This window comes from Poecilia latipinna, unplaced genomic scaffold (genome assembly GCF_001443285.1).
Source record: "Poecilia latipinna isolate Pla-1442-1.1 unplaced genomic scaffold, P_latipinna-1.0 Scaffold192, whole genome shotgun sequence".
Lineage (NCBI taxonomy): Eukaryota > Metazoa > Chordata > Actinopteri > Cyprinodontiformes > Poeciliidae > Poecilia > Poecilia latipinna.
In genome coordinates, this window is record NW_015112808.1 from 374004 (window position 1) to 392874 (window position 18871).

At 43.9% G+C, this 18871-nt stretch overlaps 1 protein-coding gene across 14 annotated transcripts in view; it reads left to right on the top strand.

Annotated features, from left to right (window-relative positions):
• The window catches only part of auts2a (activator of transcription and developmental regulator AUTS2 a), a 360916-nt gene that overhangs the window by 319496 nt on the left and 22549 nt on the right, over positions 1 to 18871 (top strand). For 13 of the 14 annotated variants that reach the window (XM_015030771.1, XM_015030777.1, XM_015030775.1 and 10 more), the window contains one exon: positions 1660 to 1708. In XM_015030771.1, coding sequence (XP_014886257.1) covers positions 1660 to 1708 — 49 coding nt within the window. Of the gene's footprint in view, positions 1 to 1659; positions 1709 to 17177; positions 17457 to 18871 lie in introns of those variants that run through there. The other variant, XM_015030784.1, reaches the window with a different exon arrangement.

An 18871-nucleotide genomic window follows, 5' to 3' on the forward strand; every position in this document is an offset into this window, starting at 1 on the left:
GTGTGTGTGTGAAATAACGCCTGACTCGTGTTTAGAAATAAAGCAGGACAGTGCATGTGTTGTTTGTTTTATTTGAATTTGGAGCAACACTTTGCAGCTGACGCCGCCTGAGCCGCAGCACAGTGCGCATCCAGCTGTCACCGGACGCAGCATCGCGCTGCTCTCAAATCGGGTGTTTGACATTTTTCTCTTTAATCCCGCGGCGCATCTTCCCTCCCAGACAGTTATTAGAAATGCATTACATCCTCAGAATGAACTCGGGTCAGTTTTCCTCTCAGACGAAGCGTGCTCCTTCCGCTGCTGTCAATTCTCTCCAACTAGCTAATCTGTAACTTGGTTTTCCTGCGGCGTTTCGGTGTAGACACTGTTATTCTTTGCGCATTTACAAACACGCGAAGCTTTTATTGTTTAATTCTGGTTTAAATCCCGTCTCTGCTCATTTCTCCCTGACACGCCGTCCCTGCTGGTGCTCAGCCGGGGAGCCGTGCGCGCGGATCGGCTTGTTTTGTCACGGGGCAACAGTGCCACCAAGTGGTGGGAATGGGAACTACAGCTTGTTTGGTTTTCCTGGATGGGCTGAAAATGATTAAAAATCAAGCGTTATAGACGGTCTCATCCTGTGGAGTCGAGTAATTTAATTTGCTCTAAAACCGGGCTAAGTGTTTATTTCAACCAGATTTAGATTGATTCCCATTTCACCCTTTAACTCCCAATTTTAGCACTCAATCCTATATTTAGGAAAAAAAGAGAAAACTACAGGGACACAGCTTTCCAACTCTTCAAAACTGATTTTTTTTTAGGGCACATTTATGCCTCAGCAAATACATTAACATTGTAATCTTGTTGTAATCTAATGCTGTTGTATTTGTTTTAGTATCACTGTTAAATGTTGCTAATCAATATCAAATATTGAAAAAGAAAATAGAATGAGTGAAAATGTCCAATTAAAATTATGTTAGCATCACAAAAAAAATGTATAATATGAAGTTTGATGTGTGTGACAGTGTATTTAGTTTGACGCCATTTTCAGTTATCAACAACAAAATAGAAACACACAAAAAAAATCACAAATCTTTTGAAATATATTGTCACAAGGACACAAAGACAGAAAAAATAACCTAATTTTTTTTTTTTTTCTTCTGATTCATTAAACTGGAAAAATAAATGCACCAAACATGTGAAATACTGATATATTTGCAGGCAGTGCACTTTAAGTAATTAATTGAGTCAATTGTTAAATATTTGAGCACCTGTATACCACATACTTTGTACAAAAAATGTTTCATATACATTAAAGATGTATTTGCCACTAGGCTACAGCTGTTCTGCCTTAACAAGCCATGCAGTAATGTCTGCAGCAGGTTTGCTAACTGTTTACGTGGCACATAGAAGCCGATTAGAGGATGTTTCGATAAGAACTGATGAACGTCTTGAACAAATGTTACATTTTTTTTTTTTGTGCAAAATTTTAGTCACTACCTGCAGTAAGTGCCGAGGGACAGGAGGAGGGATGATCCTGTGAAATGGGATTCATCCCTGATGTTCCCTCTGAAGGAGCACGGCTCCACACAGGAAGAATAGATTTGAAGGTGTTAAGTTGGAGAAATGATTCTGTGCTTTACGTAATGTTTGTGTTAATTTCCTTCTTCTCTTTTCCAGGTTTCCGATGCCAGTTCAGAGAAATTTTTCAGCACAGCCACAGCTAAAGGTACAGACGCTCTCTTTTTTTTTTCTTTTTTTTTTAACTCCTTGTTATGAAATGTGTCTGCGGAGCTGCAGGTGCATCATCATCATCGTCATCGTCTTGCTGATATTGTTGAATATGGATTCTGAAAGTGTGCCGTGTTTTAGAGGGCAAAAATCAAAATCTGCCCATTTCTCTCAACTCTGGGTTTTCTTTTTCCTATTTATTAGATACATCAGAGCTGCAAATTGCTGCCATTTTAAATCTTTCAACACATTCCCAAACATCGTGGATTTAAAACATTGTTGAGTTTAATAAAAACCAGATTTAGGTTGGGAGCACATGCTTTGGTTCATAAATCAGGATAATCTTGGCATTCAATTTTGCGTGTTAGATTTGGCCACAATCAGAATTGGGAAGACAAACGTCACAGAAATTGGCCTGAAAAAGCCCAGTCTGAGCATCTCTACTTCACGAGGCTGTATTGTCACTTTAAACAGATGCCACACACGTAATCCAATTAAACCCAGGCTGCAGAGCTGAGCTGGGACGCAGGTTGACATTTTGACCCGTGGCTCTGACAGTTGTCATCCCATGAAATGCTGAAGCTGTGAAGAGTCTGAGGCTTGGCCCTGTATACGTGCTTGTCTTTGACGTTAGCGTGTAGCGGCTAACATTTAGCGACCGGGCGGCGTCGGCGGCCTTCAGTTGCAGACGGCGCAGGAAACGGGGAGCAGAGCGAGGGCAGGGGAAGCATATGTTTACGGTCTCAGTGTGCCAACACCACATGTGACCTCATTATCAAGTCACTAATTTGCTGTTAGAAGCAGCCCTATTTTCTCCGGCTCGCGGATAATGGTGGGGTGCCCCGCGTGAATGGACATTCCTCCGTAATGCGGGGGGGTCACCGTTTCAGGGCAGGAGGTGGGTGGGGGACACTCTGAAACCAGGGTCACGACCTCTCCACTGCTGTGGTTGGAAAGGGACCGATTGCCGATGATGGCGGACCTCCACGCTCATTTCCCACATTCTGGCGTCGGGTTCCCTTTGGTGCTTGATTTTTTTTTTTTTTTTTTTTTTTGCCGGCTCAATCACCGCCGCTGAACAGGGAGGTTTTCCTTTTGAACGTGCTCCTCTGGTGACTGATTTGGATCCCCTGAAAGGATTAAGACCTCTTTTGTACGGCCTAAACCAACAGAGGGCCACCCTCTCTACCCCCCTCTCTATGAAAGGACCTCAGTCGGGAAACAGTTCACAAAATCTGCTTTCTCCCTGCTCTGTGATAGACCGCTCTCCTGGCCTCCATTTGCATTTAAATATCCCTTCTTTTCTTCCCTTCCTACCACGGCCGTCTCCTCCCTCCTGCCGTATGCTAATGCGTGTCGAGTAAAAGAATCCAGGTACACGAGGAGCAAAGAGCTCTGGTATTTTTATGGAGGCTGGTGTTGGGATTAAAAGAGTCGGGGAGGTTTTTGTTGGAGGGGATTACCAGCGCTCTAATGCAACCCAAACTCGGGATAAGCGGCAGCTCCAACAAAAATAGCGACAAAGAGTTCGTTTGCGGCGTGCTCAGTGTCAATATTTGCTCAAAGGCAGGTGCAAAAAGTCTCAGTTTGTTTGCTGGATTGAACTCTTTAAAAAAAAAAATTGTGTATTTTGTTTGCTTATACAATAAAAAAAAAGTTTAAATCTCTCTAATCCTCATCATGGGAAAGTAAATAAGAGGAAAAGCAGCATCCAGACAAAGCTATTATAACAACTGACTGGTTTGGTGATTATTAGCAGTAATAACCTCCAAAGCAGCAGAACAGGTTGGTGAAGAAGTTAAATATCTGTCTTCTGCTAAAACCTCTGATTCCTGGAAGCCTAAAACGTGTTTCAGATACAAAACATTACAGTAAAACCACCATGATTGGGACAAAGTACCATAACATAAGGCTCTCTAGATCGCTGGTATTTAGCTAAAGACTTTTTTTCCCCTTTTGCTGTGAGACTGAAAATGAAAATGAGCCTGGAGTAACCAGAGGTGTGATGTGGTTCTCTAATCTTTCAACTTTCTCACCTGCTCCTCATTCTCTGCTGACCGTTTTTGCTCCTTCAGAGCCAGGAGGAGGGTGTTAGCGCTGTCAATCGCTCCCCCTCCCCCTCTGTTACACAGGCTGGTTCACCACAACACAGCCTGCTACAAATGCTAAGGCTCGTTAGCTGATGGCAGATAAACACCTTTCCTGGAACGATAAGCTGTTTCTCCACCATTCGCACATTGAGCAGCGTACACAAGGGTGATTGACGGCGCTAAGACCCTCCTTCTGGCTCTGATTGGTTGTTTCTGACCGACCGATTGGTTGTTTCTGTAGTTAGTACTGGTAGTGCTGGGCGAAAGCAGAGGATCTCGAGTTTTCACAGATTATCTGTCTCATATTGTACTTGTCATAACATGGTGACAGTTTTAACAAATATGGGGAAAAAAAACATAATTTTGTAAAAGTTACATACTGCAGCTTTAAAAAAATAAAATAATATGAATTACATTAGTTTCCTGAGTTACGGAAATTTTGTCTATGTCCGTAACTCAGGAAAACTACAAAGTAAAATGATCTGACATGCAGGGGTTTACATAGATGAACATGTAGAATGGTTTGTTTACAAGTATTTTTCCCCGTCATTTTTCCCCTTCGCCATTCTTTCCTTTGGCGTTTTGGTTCTTTTGGGTCTGAAGCAGAGCCGTCTGCAGCAGGGTGTTTACACCGACTGTGCATCAGTTCATCAGTTCAGTCCTGATTTAAAGTATATTTGTGTAATCGCTCAGCACTCTTGTGTAAGGATGTGACGTTAACCTCAATCCACCCCCACACACACACACACAAACAATGGCGGTGCTGTGTACGTGGTGTGTTCCCAGCAGATAATCTAACTTGTTTTCCTCACATCTGCTCAGAAGTGCCGTCTAAACTGGAGCCCATCAGCCTTCGAATGGCCTCTGTGTTTGTCCTCCTGCCTTCCTGCTCACTCCGGCTTCCCTTTGCCCAGGAATGGATTTCATTAGCTCCGAGTCATTAAATGTTATCTCTAATTACCACGGTTGTCGATGCACCTGCAGGTGTCAGCTCGCCAACCCTGATTCATTTACTCTGCCTGGGAGCGAGCGGCAGTCACAGAGTCTATCGGCCGCTGGAGAAATAAACAGCTATTCTGAAGACTGGGCCGCTCCCAAGCTGCCGTGGTTGCAATTCAGAGAGAGAGAACCTTGTTAGCGCGGTGAATGCCGTCCAGGGAGAAGATGGTGACTCTGACAAAGCAGCGCTGCACGTCACCTCAAAGGTCTGCCGACACGTCTAGCGGATGATTAAAGCCGTGTCGAAAAGGACAAAAATATCTTCCATCCGTCAATCCGCACGCTGTCAGAGGGACTGAGTCACCTGAACTCACTCTGCAGTCTTCTGTCCGCTCCGTGTAGTCCAGCAACGGGATTAATGTAACAGGATGGAAATCAAAATGGTGTCCAGTGGGATTTATTTAAGTATGTGAAGCTTTTCCCGGCAGTGAGACGAAGAGGTTGCATAGATTATCTTAAAATGTGTGCATTATGAGTTTCTGAACATGGAAAATGAACCTCAAAAAACTTTAATTCAGGACATTCCAGTCCCAAAGAAGTGTGTGTATACACTGTAAAACACAACATCTTATCATGTATTTTTGGTCTAGTTTTTAGTGCAAATATCTTAGATAATTTTTAGTGCGAATATCAAGACTGAACTAATTTGTGCGTCGGATTTATGGGTGTACCAGAAATACAGAGATTGCATATAAAAAAAAATTATACAGAACTAAAAATGCTAATGTGTCAAAATCTATGTACTGGTACTGAATTAAGTGAAAATGATGCATTAATAGTTTGGCTCTAATGCAGATAGTTTTGTGAAGCAAAACTTTGTCATCCGTCGCTGTTAGTGGATGTCGCTTGTGCGTCGAATTTACGGGCGTACCAGAAACATTTAAATACAAAAGTTCTGGCCGGACCTTTGAATGTTAAAAAAAACAAAAAACAAAAGTGATGAATTGCATTAAAATCTACGTAATGAGTAAATTGAAATTAACGCACTGCTGCTCTGGCTCTAATACAGATCGATTCTTGAAGCAAAAGTAAATCGTCCATTGCTTTTGCTTGCAGACGTTGCTTGTGCGCCGGATTTACGGCGTACCAGAATCGTAGAAGTACAAAATACACTCACAAATACATATATATGTACACACTACTACTTCTATTTAAAGCATTTGTAGAAAAGACCACAAAAATTGGTGAAAATGACAATCCGCAGGTCAGCTGGTAATGAAACCCGGGAATCAGCATCCGCCAGGAAACGGCTGATCGATCCGGCTCTGGTGAGCACTCGTGCTGTGTCTTTTAAAAATTCATCTGGTAGATGTATCGCAGAGTGATGTCCCTCATGAGACGTCTCCAGCAGCAGCTGCGTCTTCGATGTGAGACGATGAAGAGTTGAGTGCGGGGGTGAATTAAAGTGCACGGCGCAGGGATTCCCAGTCCCCCCGTACCCCCCCACCCCCCCGCCTCCAAACCTCCATATCAGCACAGGGCTGATTTCAGCATGCTTTACTGGAGTTAATGTGAAAATGAAGCTGCGCTGCAGTGAGACCTCGGGCTAACGCCGGTGTGAAGAGCGCCACTAGTGAAGTGTGTCAGGCTTGAGTATGCCTGTCACCGGGGGGAGAGAGTAATGTGCCATGTGGAAGGTGTAATTTGGGGCGAGTGTTGGATTGTTTAAAAAAAAAAAAAAAAAAAAAAAATCATGGAAATGGAGAAGCAGAGGTGAACTTTTGTGGCACGTATCGGAGCTGAAGAGCTCCCTGGATCGTCGTAGAGAGCTCCGCTGGCAGCAAAATTGCCTGTGAGCGTATCACTCCCGCGTGGGAGGGAGCCGAGGGCTTGTTTTCCTCCCTTCCCTGAGAGGGAGGACCGCTGATAGAGCCGTGTGCGCTTCCAGGCTGCGGGGCCGCCACCTGCTGTAATCTCAAGTGATATAGAGAGCAACAATCACGCCACAAATCACCCTGGCAGCTTCCTAACTCACTCAGTGGACTGGAAAGAGAGGGCTGGCCTTTCGCAGCACCAGTGTTGGTTTACTGCCCCCCGGGCTCCCCGCTCTGCCCTCGCGCTGACCTCTGCCGTCTGTGTGGGTTTGAGTGTCGAGAAATCAAGGCTGCCTGTGGAACTTGACCGGATGCGCGGTGGAAAGACGACCCGACTGCTATTGGCCTTTTGTGCATTCAGGGGAAACGGCAGCAGTCAGAGACCGCCTCTGTGAGGTCACGGCGATGGAGCTGCTGGCATAATGTAATATTTTTACTGAATAAAGAAGCCTGATGGAAAGAAGAAGAGCTGCTTGGCTGGGCTTGTAGGAGAACTGAACAGAATCCAGCACTTTTGGGAGCCGCAGTGGAGCTGGGGTAGAACGTGCAATCCATGTACGGAGGCCTCAGTCCTCTACACGACAGTCACATGTTCGAGTCCTGACCCGTTGACCTTTGCTGCATGTCAATACACTGAGCCAAAAACATTCTTTAAAGTGGCAGTACTGTGTTAATTGGCTTTTTTGTTGTTTTACGTCAAGTTATAATGTTATTTCCTCATCAAAAACATACCTGAAAGGATACCTTGAGTCTTTCATGCATGTTTGAGAAACCCTTTAATCTCCCATGGCAACCATTAAACTGTACAAAATACCTGGTTAGACCTAGCTCCACCTTTGAGGCACAGCTCCTCCTCATAGCTGCAGTTTCCAAGCTGAGGTTCCAGCTCACCTAGCAGCTCTCCCTGTAACTCCCCCATTCAGCTCCTTCAGACTAGCTGGCAGCAATTAGCAGCTGCACTTTTTCTAAGCTCATTGTTCAAGCTACGACTCAGTGCAACGCTGGTAAAAATGTTGATTAAGGGTTAATAGAGGAGCGATGTTGTGATGACTTCCTGAAGGCGGGGTTTCAGAAAGAGCAGGAATTTTTAAAGAGACAGAGGCCCAATTTTAAGGCCTTAAGTTACAAAGTCTAATTTCTTTTAAGTCATATTTGATATATACAGCTTTTGTAACAACTGAATTTAACATAATTACTTGAGTAGACTATAAAATGCCACTAAAACACAAACAAAAACTAGAATCCAGCCTTTTCTCCTGGGGAGGCTCAATATCGTGTGTTGGTACTTCGTGCTTCGTCCCTCCTCCCTCCCCAGACTGGGGGGGTGGGGGGGGCAACTATAGAGACAGAAGCTGTATTTCATGGCAGTGAGGGGTGGGGGGGGGAGATCCTCTGCTGCCATACCTCATTGCTGACACAGCCAGACAAAGGTTAACAAATCAAGGGAAGCTCCGGCTGATTTACTGCCTCGCTGGCGCAAACAATAGACCCGGCCTCCACGGAAAAATGAAATAACTGCAACATTTTCCAGCTGTACATGGTTCAAAATCACATCTAAAAGCCTGTATTGATTGCGGGTCATTACTCCGGCTTCTCTTGTTTGGTTTCAAAATGAATCTGGCTTACGGTTTTATGAGCCAACCCTTTTTTTTTTTTTTTCCCCTCCCCCCAATACTTCTGCAGAGAAACATCTCTTATACAAATGTTTGGCTTGCTAAATGCAACCAGGAAGATGTACAAATTTCTGCTGAATATCTGAGGGAATGAATGAGTGCGTTTGGGAGAGCGGTCGGTGAGAGGGATGCTTTGAAAGGCTCTGCAGTGTGTGCCAGATTCCCTCTGTCCTCTCCTGCAGCACAAAGAGGTCGTTCAGAGTTTGTTCCCTCGGTCCCTGAGGTTAGAGACTAAGTAAATCCATCCATCTTAATGCACTTATTTCAGCACCAGGAGAGCTGCAGGGAGACTGTGTAAACACTCCTATATCCGACATGCCAGGCTAAACCCGAAGAGCCTGGAACCCATCAGGCCAAAATTAAAGGTCTACATCTCAAACACAAACATTTGAATGGGCTCAGCTCCAGAGATCAAAGTGAAAGGCCTTAGATTTCCTGCTGAAGCCCCCCTGTTTCCCTTCCTGCCCTCCGCCATGCTGAGAAACGTGGCTGTTTAGCAGCCAGCCAGGGCTGAATGGTGAGCAGCTTTATGCTGTGCGCACCTCTGTGGCAGACTCTGCAGCCGTCCAGGCAGTGCCCAAGGATTAATGGTAGTTTACTTTGAAATACGGATCGATTTCAGGGGAAATGTAACGAACCGTAAGAACAGAACTATCCTAATTTAGGTCCAACCTCGACAACTTTTTTGTTGGTGGGGGTGTTTCAAGTGATAGTTTGTGTTTTGTGTAACGGGGCTTTGATTGAAATTCGGATTAGCTAGCAGCTAATTCCAGTGGGAACAAAACTAAAGCCGAATTACCATCTTATTATGTAATGTGGTAAAATTGAAAAATTAACTTTCTTTGGAGCTTTGCAACATGTTGTAAAGTTTGTCCCTCATCAAAAACTTATCTGGAGTGTTTCCATGGTTCCTATAAAATGGCACTATGTGTTTGGAAAATGCACGTATAGCCCCTTTAAAAATAACAGTAGTCTCAAAAATGTAGTTTTTCAAACCTTTACCTCTCTGTAACATTTTCATCAACTGCTGTTTACACAGAAGCTGCAGACTTTTTCACACCGGAAATGGAAGTAGGAGGCGGTGCACCACCAGTAATCTTCCTGTGTGAAACGTGCACCGAGAACTGATCATCTGAACCGTTTCCAGTCCAAAACAGCACCATCTTCAACCACAATATATAACATTTTTTACTCTACTTCGCACTAAGCCAAAAATAATCTTTATTTTATTTTAGCTGCCATGTTTTTTTTATTTGTGTTTTTTTTTTTTCCATGTCACCACCTCATGTGTTGACATGAAGATGCCTCCAACTTGAGAAAGTGAGGAAAGAGTTGGAGGTGTTGAAAGCAGCACTCTCCTTGCCCCAGGAGACGTCCCCTCCCCTTCACCAGCAGCATTCACTGATCCAATGTGGCATTAGCCAGTCTCCTGCCAACTGTGCAGCATTAACAGGGTCAAAGCACCAAACACACACACACACCAGGACTGAGCCATTCCCAGCTCGCTGTTGGTGCGTTCAGGCCAATTATGCCTGTATCGCTCTTTGGTCCCTGTGGCTAAGGTGACATTGCCAAAGAGCGAGAGAGAGCCGACCACCTTAATGAGGCCACATGGTACCTCGGAGGTGTGTGTGTGAATGCATAAGAGAAGGAGTGGCAGCCTGAAATGAGCCTTTTATTGTGAATCCGCCATGTGTGTCTGACAGCACTCTGTCGCTCCTCACGGCTCTTTCTGTCGGCCACCATGTTTTCTGCAAAAATTAATAGTTCGACTGAATAACTTGAAGCATCTGAAGGACTGGAATTATCATGACAAATGGACTTAAGTCGTTTAACCTTTAAGAAAATGTTTGAAGTTTGACAATTAAAGTGAAGAACTCAGCTTTTCTAAGGTAACACATGAAGGTAGATAAAAAAAAAAAAGCAGCATAGAGAACAATGACTGAAATGATTGATCGGATCAATCCTGATGAATCAATTATTCAATCTTTTAGAATGTTTAATTCATTGTTAACTGGAGTATGCAGCCTGAAATTGGTGAAAGAACAATATTTTTGAGAGTAGTAATTAAGCCAAAACTGTATAAAAAATATATAAAATTAGCATTTAACATTTAAAATAAACATTGTCTGTAAATTCTACCCAGCACTCCTCAAGTGGCACAGTTTTAGTTACACTTGGGTCAAATTCTGCAAAAATAATAAATAAGACTAAACCCATTATACTATCCATTTGTCAATCGGTTAATTGAAGTAATAAGGTCAGCCCTACACGGTGTTGATGTTAAGTCTAGCAGGAAGAGCTGACTTTTTCACATGTTGATTTTAGAAGTAATTTTTTTAAGCTCCACCTGCATCGACCTGCTACAAATGATGCAGGTCGAATTTTTGTAGCGTTGCCTTTGGATTGATGCTCAATTCTCATCTCCCTCCACTGCTCGGTCTGGGATTTCTCCCCATTGAAGTGGATTTCTCAGGTAGATTTTCAACTATGGCCAATCAGCAAAAAGAAGGAGAAGTTGTGAACAATGATGTTGATTTTCTTCGCTGTTTTAGAACTGGGTAAAATTGCTAACCACAGCATTTGTTTCTCAACAGCCAAGGCTGCGATTTTTTGTTGTTGTTCTGACCATTTTGTACCCGACTCTTTTTTGGGTGCAATGAGGACATAACATTGGTGTACCACACTAACTCTGCATTAAGTTGCACCAAACTCTACACCAAACCTTACAACTCGCATAAAACTGCATCATCCAAAAATAAACATAACTGGTTCAAAGACAATAACAGCGGCAAACCCAGATGGTTGTAGCAAACATCCAGGCAGTATCAGTTCAAATCCACACCAAATGTTATAGCAGACCTTCCAGCAGCAGATGCCCACACTTTTCCATTTGTGATCACCTCACACTGCAGAAATCCCCAGGTTTGAACATCATTAGAGCCATGCTATGAAGTCTGCTCTCTGCTGCATGTTAGCAGGCTAATTAGAGCAGCTCCATGTGACCCAGCTGCAGATGGTCCTCACTACTGATCTGAACAGCATTACCATCATTTACAACAATCTTATGTTGTAAATAAACCATACATTGACATCCTGTGCCTGTAATAAGTTTGTGACACTTAATGTTTATTGCAGAACTAAAGTTTCTTCCACTGAAGCAATCTCATTATTTGGAGTCTGTGTTTACTGTGGACATAAGTATCACACATAGCATAACTTCCCAATACAAACCTACTCAATAAATTTAAACATTGCTGCAAAGTATATTGATTTCAGGAACTTTATAACTAAGTGAAACATTTTATATAGATAATTTACAAACAGATGGATATTTGAAAGACTTTATTTCTGTTATTTATGATGATTTTTTAATGACATAAATAGCATAATAATTTGAAAGTTATTTAGGGACTTATAATCGGACAAGCGACACTCGTCGGAACATATATATTGTAATTTAATGAATATGCCTGTACAGCAATTAGTTCACAGATATGCACATATATACGTATGTAAATATTTCCCTAAAACATAACAGTGATTTCATTGTTATTGCATTCCTAGCACAAAGCAGCACTCCCCCTTCCAATCCAGCGGCGCTGTCTGTTTGTTGTAAGGGAAGATGTCAGGTGGAGGGCTTTTCCTGCTCACTCCTCTGATGCCAGAAGAAAGCAGTGAAAGTCTAAAGACAGAAAAGCTCAGACAGAGCAAGAGCACAGGGACTCTGATCAGGATTGATGAAAGCACGGCTTTAATTGCTCCCACTAGAAAAGAGGTTAGCTTTTTTTTTTTTTTTCTTCCCCCTTCTCGCCCCTTCTCTGATTCTCATAAATATGCAGTGAAGAAATAAAGCCCTGATGAGCCTCGGGGCAGATTAGAGACGGCTGCAGAGCAGGATCGTGGTTTGTTAGCAGAACTCTGTAGATTCCTCGCATGTGTTTCTGCCCAGCACACACACACACACACACACAGAGAGAGAGAGAGAGAGGCATGGCTTTCATCCCGCTCAACCCACATTTCATTATTTGGCCACAGACTACTGTCTCTGCTCAATCAGCCATTAGGTGTGCTGGGAAGCTGTAGCTGGCAGAGCGCGGCTCAACATCCCCCCCTTGCGTCGGGTTTGCTCTTGTCACCACCCCACCCCACCTTGAGCAGATTGGCTGGAGACGACATGTTTAAATTGTGGTGGGTGTTTTGCGTGTGTGAGTGTGTAAAGTTAGAGCATGTATCCTGGAAAAGAATCGTTAAAGCATGTGTATTTGATCTAAACAAAGCAGAATTTTCCATTTTATCACCATCTTTTTCGTTCGTCGTCACAGGCTTTTGGCATCCGTTCTTAGAAGCCTGCCCAGATCTATCAACATCCCTCAGACTGTCACCATCTGTTACAGATTAGGATGCTTCTGGAGGGAGCTATTTGATTTCAGAGCTCTAGCATCCCCTCCTTCTTCCACGTGTCAGATTTTACTGTAAACAGTGTCAAACAAAAAACCAAAATCCCAAAAGTGGAAGGCCGGGAGTGGGGGGGAGATTGTTGCTTCAGCATGGACGGCACGTCTGGTTTAGCTCTCAACTTGCTCAGATTGGGTGGGCGGGTTATGCCGGGCCGTTTAGAGGCAAATCTAGGAAGTCATGTTCTCTAAAGCCGGAGCTCAAACAGTTTGCCGAGCGCCGTTGTGATGCATGAATCCCCCCTGGCTGCATTTGACACTAGCTAGCCTGTCTGAGCCTGTGTCTTCACCGAGGAGGCCGCGAACAGAGCCCGCATTGTCCCCCCACCCCCCTCAAACCAAAGTAACCCAAGCTCAGGGTTGCCTCTGCCCAAAGGGGGATATCAAGTTGTTCTCTCCCCACCAACACCGCAATCCAAGCTTAAGCTCCAGGGCTTTAAGAGGGAGCAGAGAGGCAGCTGACTGTTTGGACGACGGCGCAGTTCAAATAAACAGCTCAAATCCCCCCACCAACACCAGCCCTCCCTCGCCAAGTCCCACAGCCGTAGCTCATCGCCGTGGAGCCTGCCAACAGCTCTCAGTGTGTTTGTGGTGTTCTGCTGAAAAGCCCGGTTGATGTGGCCGATCGGATGGTTTCTTGAGAGAGCAGCCCCTGAGTGCCAGACAGGACAGTGAGAGCTCGGTGCGTGCTCGCCCTTATCGAGCGGCGCTTTCGTCGCCACCTCGACGACGGCGTACGCAGCAGCTCTGAGAAGCAAAAGCTGCTCAGAGAAGAGATGAGTAGTAGAACCTTGGGTTCAGCCCACCTCCCTCCCCGAGAGTCTCACTAATCTGGCTGCAGCGTAACCCGAGCGGGGAAGGGGGTAATGAGACGGCACTTGACAAACATGCACGTAGACACACTGGCTGCCTCTGTAATGTCAGCGAGGGTTTAGGAAGAGAAAGGCCTACATGCAAATTGATACTTGGCCAGATTCGCAGCCATTCGATCCTCGCGTCCGAGCTATTACCCCCTGAGGAATGGGTTTTTCTGAAATCGTTTTAACATCGAGTACAAGCTGCGTTGAACCCGATCTGCGGAGGCTGCCTGTTGGCGCTGGTACAGATGTGTGTAAAACCAGCTGGCCCATCTGAGAGTGGAAAAGAAAGAGGCCCAGATTGATGACACTCTGGGGACAGATTTCTCTTTCCAACCCCTCCGTCTCTCGCGCTCCCCAGTTGGAAGGATGATGCTGTGGATGTGTGATCTCTCTGGTTCTAGGTACAGAGGTGACAAGTGGTAGAATAAGACGAGCAGAAAGATTATTTACTTAAGTCAGTTGATTTCATGGATAATCAAACTTTTGGTTTTTGATGATACCATTTTTGGAAAATTGTATAAAATCTAACGCTTATATTTTGGCATAAAATCTGACGTTGTTTTGACCTCTGCCTCTTCCACTGATCATGATGGTCAGAGATCAAATCCCCGACTCCATCGTCTTTCTGCTCTGGTTTCTAACCAAAGACTTTAAAAAGGTGTGGCAAAAACAAATTATGTTGACAAGCAGCTGTTGCTTATCAACAAGTGTCAGTGTCATCCTGGTCATGTTACTGTGGAATATCATTTCTCCTGGCCGGAAACTGAGCTGTTAGCATGTCATGACAGTCATGAGTCTGTCATACAGCAAACGTTTGTGGACAGAGGCCTCTTGCAGTTTGTTGCAATCCTGACTCTGAGATGGGGCGTCCCGTGGCGTAGTGGGTGGAACGCAGCCTCTTTCACCGATATCTTGGGTTTACCTTTACTCTCTCCTCTCTTTCCTGTCTATTTACTGTCGGAAAAATTGGAAAAAGGCCACTTTCGCCAGCCAAAAACAGATTATAGAAAAAAGGAGGAAAAGTACCTATTTTTGATGGCATTTTTCTTGAGAATAAAGTATTTTGGACCTGAATTTAGGCACTTATTCAAAGTTTCAAAGCAGGTCTGTTTTCACTGAGTTTGACGAGACTATACAGATGTGGGTGGGGAGCAAAGGGGTGGCTGTTTGTAACTAGCTGTGGGTTTTTATGAGCATGTGGCTGTAATTGAGACTAGGCAGTTGTGTGTTTGAAGCCTGTTGGTTCTGCTAACGACTGGCTGTTGTTTCACCAGGCTGCCAGAATGACTGACTAGAAACACGTGTTGCAGTCCCAGTCGGTGCGTGGCGAAACGCTTGGCTTCAGCTCACACACTTCTGAAAACGCCTTTACTCCAGAAAGTCCAGTTGCTGTTTTCAGGATGTCTTTACTTTCATCCTGTGATGACTTTACCTCATGCATGGATTAAGAGGGTACTTTAATCTGTGTGTTACTTTAACTACATGAACATGCCTATAATGTGTTTGTAGAGAAGCTTTAGCACAAATTTAATGGAGAAAGAGGAGCTGGGCAAGGACAGAAAAGTTGGACGCAGTTGCTTATGGCAGGTGTATTTCACTAAATAAATAAAATAAAACTGTGTACCACATTCATATGAACTCTGAATGTCAAAAAAAGTTTACAGAGAACAAAAATATACAGTTTTGTAACAACAGTTCATTGACTAGATCGGAAACTAATCAGAATATATTGTCAAAACTTTCCTGAATATAATGTAATTACAGATATAGACATTAATGAAAGCTGTCATTTTTATGTTGTACTTAAATGGGACAGTAATATGTTTAGTTATAAGGTGAATTATAAAGATGCACCAGAAATTGTTTTCTGGACAATTTCAGAGCTCCGGTTTTTGTAAACCTTGATTAAACAGATTCCAATTTTTCTTTCGAACTATGAGAAAATATAAGAACATTCAAAAAAATTTATACAGCCTTTCTGTCCTGATCAGTTATGAATCATTTAATCAATAAAAATGATTACATAATTCATTTATTGAGCTGTCCTTAGCATTCTTTATTAGCAGTTAGCATGGCTAGCTTTTTTAATTAAATGTATGGATTCTAGAAGTTACACATTCTTACTTTAGCTCAAATAGTGCTATCAACTGGGCTGCACAATATTAGACATTTATTAGAAAATCTTGCAATGCCAATAAGGTTGGTAAATATGGTGACAACGATATCAAACCCGATATCTGCCTTTTTTCTTCATTCCTCTCTTTCTCATCTGTGCTTTCACCTCTCTGTGACCGTTAGCATGTTGGGTAACGTCATTAGTGTCCATTGTGAGCATCTGCTGCCAGGAGACTTTGACCAGCTGGCTATATGTTGCATTAATATGTAAAAATGCGAGTTCAGTCTCCTGAGTGCTATTGCTAGTATTGTCTTTCAAAATTGCTAAACATGCTAAACAATAGCATAACCATAGCAACTAATTTTATTGCAAGTTGATGGTTTACATTACATTTCATAGGGATGCACCAATGTGAACATTTGGGCTGATATCAATATCAGATGTTAATGTTACTGTTACGGCAGATAACTGATATTTATTAATTAGATAGATAGATAGATAGATAGATAGATAGATAGATAGATAGATAGATAGATAGAATTCCCTAACCATTCAACATGACCACACTATTGCCTCTCTGCTTCAGGTAAACAAATCTTTAGCTGCATCACCATCACTGTTACTGTACATAACTAAATACCATCCCTCTCCTGAAAGACAAACACAGATTGTTCTGAGATGCAAATAAACATCAGCTATTAATTTCAGCATATTTTTACTTGCCAATACGCTAAAATATAATTAACGTCTGATACCGGCCGATGACGATGTTGACGCTGATATATCAAATATCGTGCATCCTTAATATTTTAAGTGTGTTTCGTTACGATGGGAACAGGCTCGTTGACCAAGCGAAACACAGAAGGACTCTATGATATCTTTATTTTGGGAGAAGTCGTCTCTCCTCGCTATCAGTGACACGAGACCAGGAGACGGCTCCCATCTGCTGGCTAATGTACAAAGTGACATGTTGGGGGTTAAATGGTCTGGTCTGCTCCACAGCTGCCTTGTCTTTCAGGGCAGCTTTACACCACTCTGACAGGGTTTGTGTGTACTGACCCATTGCTGTGAGCTGGATGGATCTCACACATTACATGCTGCTGTTATTTCAAAGCCTCAGTGAGCCTGGACATGACAGCCAAACCTGTAGAGAATCTGTCAGCCGCCAGCTCCAAGCATCCCCCCCCCCCAGAGCTGCCCTGAGCAGACCCCTGCTGGGAGATGTCTGGTCAGCTTTCCACCCCGGCCCCTCCGCCGGTCACCTGTGCCAGCATGCCCATCATCAAGTCCCTGTCCCAGCTCTTCTCCATTTACGCTCCCTCCAGCCTGACCTCACACCCTAAGGGATATATAAAGATTTGTTCTCAAAAAGGACAGCTAGAAATGGGACACCTCTGATCCTACAGCTACATTCTCATGTCCACGAAAAGACGGCGTTGTTGGGGGTGGCATGATTTTGGGAAAGGTGATCAAACATTAAGGCCCTAAGAGAATGCCTGAGGTGACGAGAGTCTCCTTGTGGTGTTGGGGTCCGAAGCTAACAGTGAGGATGAGAAACAGAGGCTGTTAGGAGCCATTACAGGAACAGCTGTAATCAGAGCCACTGTGGGTGGAAGAATATGTTCGCCGCGGCTCTCTGTTAGCAAATGCGTTCTTTATGACTCGAGAGAGCGGAGACAAAAGAGCGTTCCGTCTTACCAGACAGTATGAATGGAGCACAGATGGATACTAGCAAAGGTAGGAGGCAGAACAGAGCAAGTTTCTCTCCCTTTTCTTTCTGCTCCTTTCTGTCACTCGCACATTTTCCTCCACTCTGTGGCCCGTTCACTCTGTCATACAGAAAATGTGTGTAAGTGCTTGTTCTTTGTGGTCTGGCAGCTGCTCTTCTACGGCTTTTACATTTGTCAGGGAAGCTCAGAACATTCAGTGGCTTATGGAGACCAATTACCCAAAATTGCAGCCATTTCACGGAGGATAACACTCCCAGACGGTGTATCTACCTCAAGTCATGCATTTGTGCGTTGGTTAACCACCCACTCTGTGCTCCGTGACATCACAGCATTTACAGGCGCTATTTTTACATGGATGTGCACTTGCTTCGGCTTCCCAGCTTGTTATACAAAATTCATAACCCAAATGAGAAAGGCATGAAATATAAATGTTGAGAGTGTAAGCCTTACCCCTCCCCACTCCTCTTCCCCCATGCTTTTGGCCTTTTGAGCAATCACAGCTTGTTAAAGCAGCAGTTTGTGTTACCACCAGGCGATATCAACATGCTGTGGTATTCTCGCTGAAAAACTACACATGTCACGCTCTCGCAGCCAGAGTGGTTACCCTACTCGACTACCACATCCCTCCCATAACGCCAACTTTATTTCTGTTTAGCTTTCCACTCTCCTTACCTAACCACCCCTGGGAGTCGCTAATAAAACGGCTCCAGTCTAAGACCCTCCACATGGCAGGATGTCCAGGCTGTGTAACCCTGCACCCCTCCTTGGCTCTAGCTATCGAGAGCTGCTGACATGACATAGTCTGAAGCCTGCGCCCCCAAGAACCCTGAACTCCGATTTGGAAATGGACGGACTGCATGTTTCGAATGACTCCTCGCCGAGGGGTTCTCTGATACTCTAGAGATGAGGGAGAAGTGTTGCTAAAGGTGATGTTGCTACTCTTTTAAACTTAAAGGTGTTAATGTCTTTGGAGCTGAAGAGGAAAGGGATAAGGAGCTAATAAATTGGATATTCTCTCAGGGCTTTGGCTAGGCGAGCACAGGGAAAGCTTCCAGATAAAGTTACCGGCCAAGAACTGCAGTTCCTCAATTATATCACGGGCTCACAGTGGGCTTGTACTTTCCTACTTTACATTAGCATTTACGTAAATATTTTGTTAGCTAGTCGCTTTCAGCACAGCTGGTCAAGTGAGACGAGGCTGGTTTCTCAGCAAAATCCCATGTGGCGTCTTTACAGAGAACAGAGACACACACATACTTTGGACTTATGAGGAAATACATTTCTGCATTATTTCTATTATTTCTCATGTTATCTCATTGCTACAGTTCCATCAAATATGGTTTCTAACACACTAATGACCTTTCTGCAGAAATACTGCTGCAGTTTCTTTAGTCGGTAAGCATTCTCTAAAGATCTTGTTGC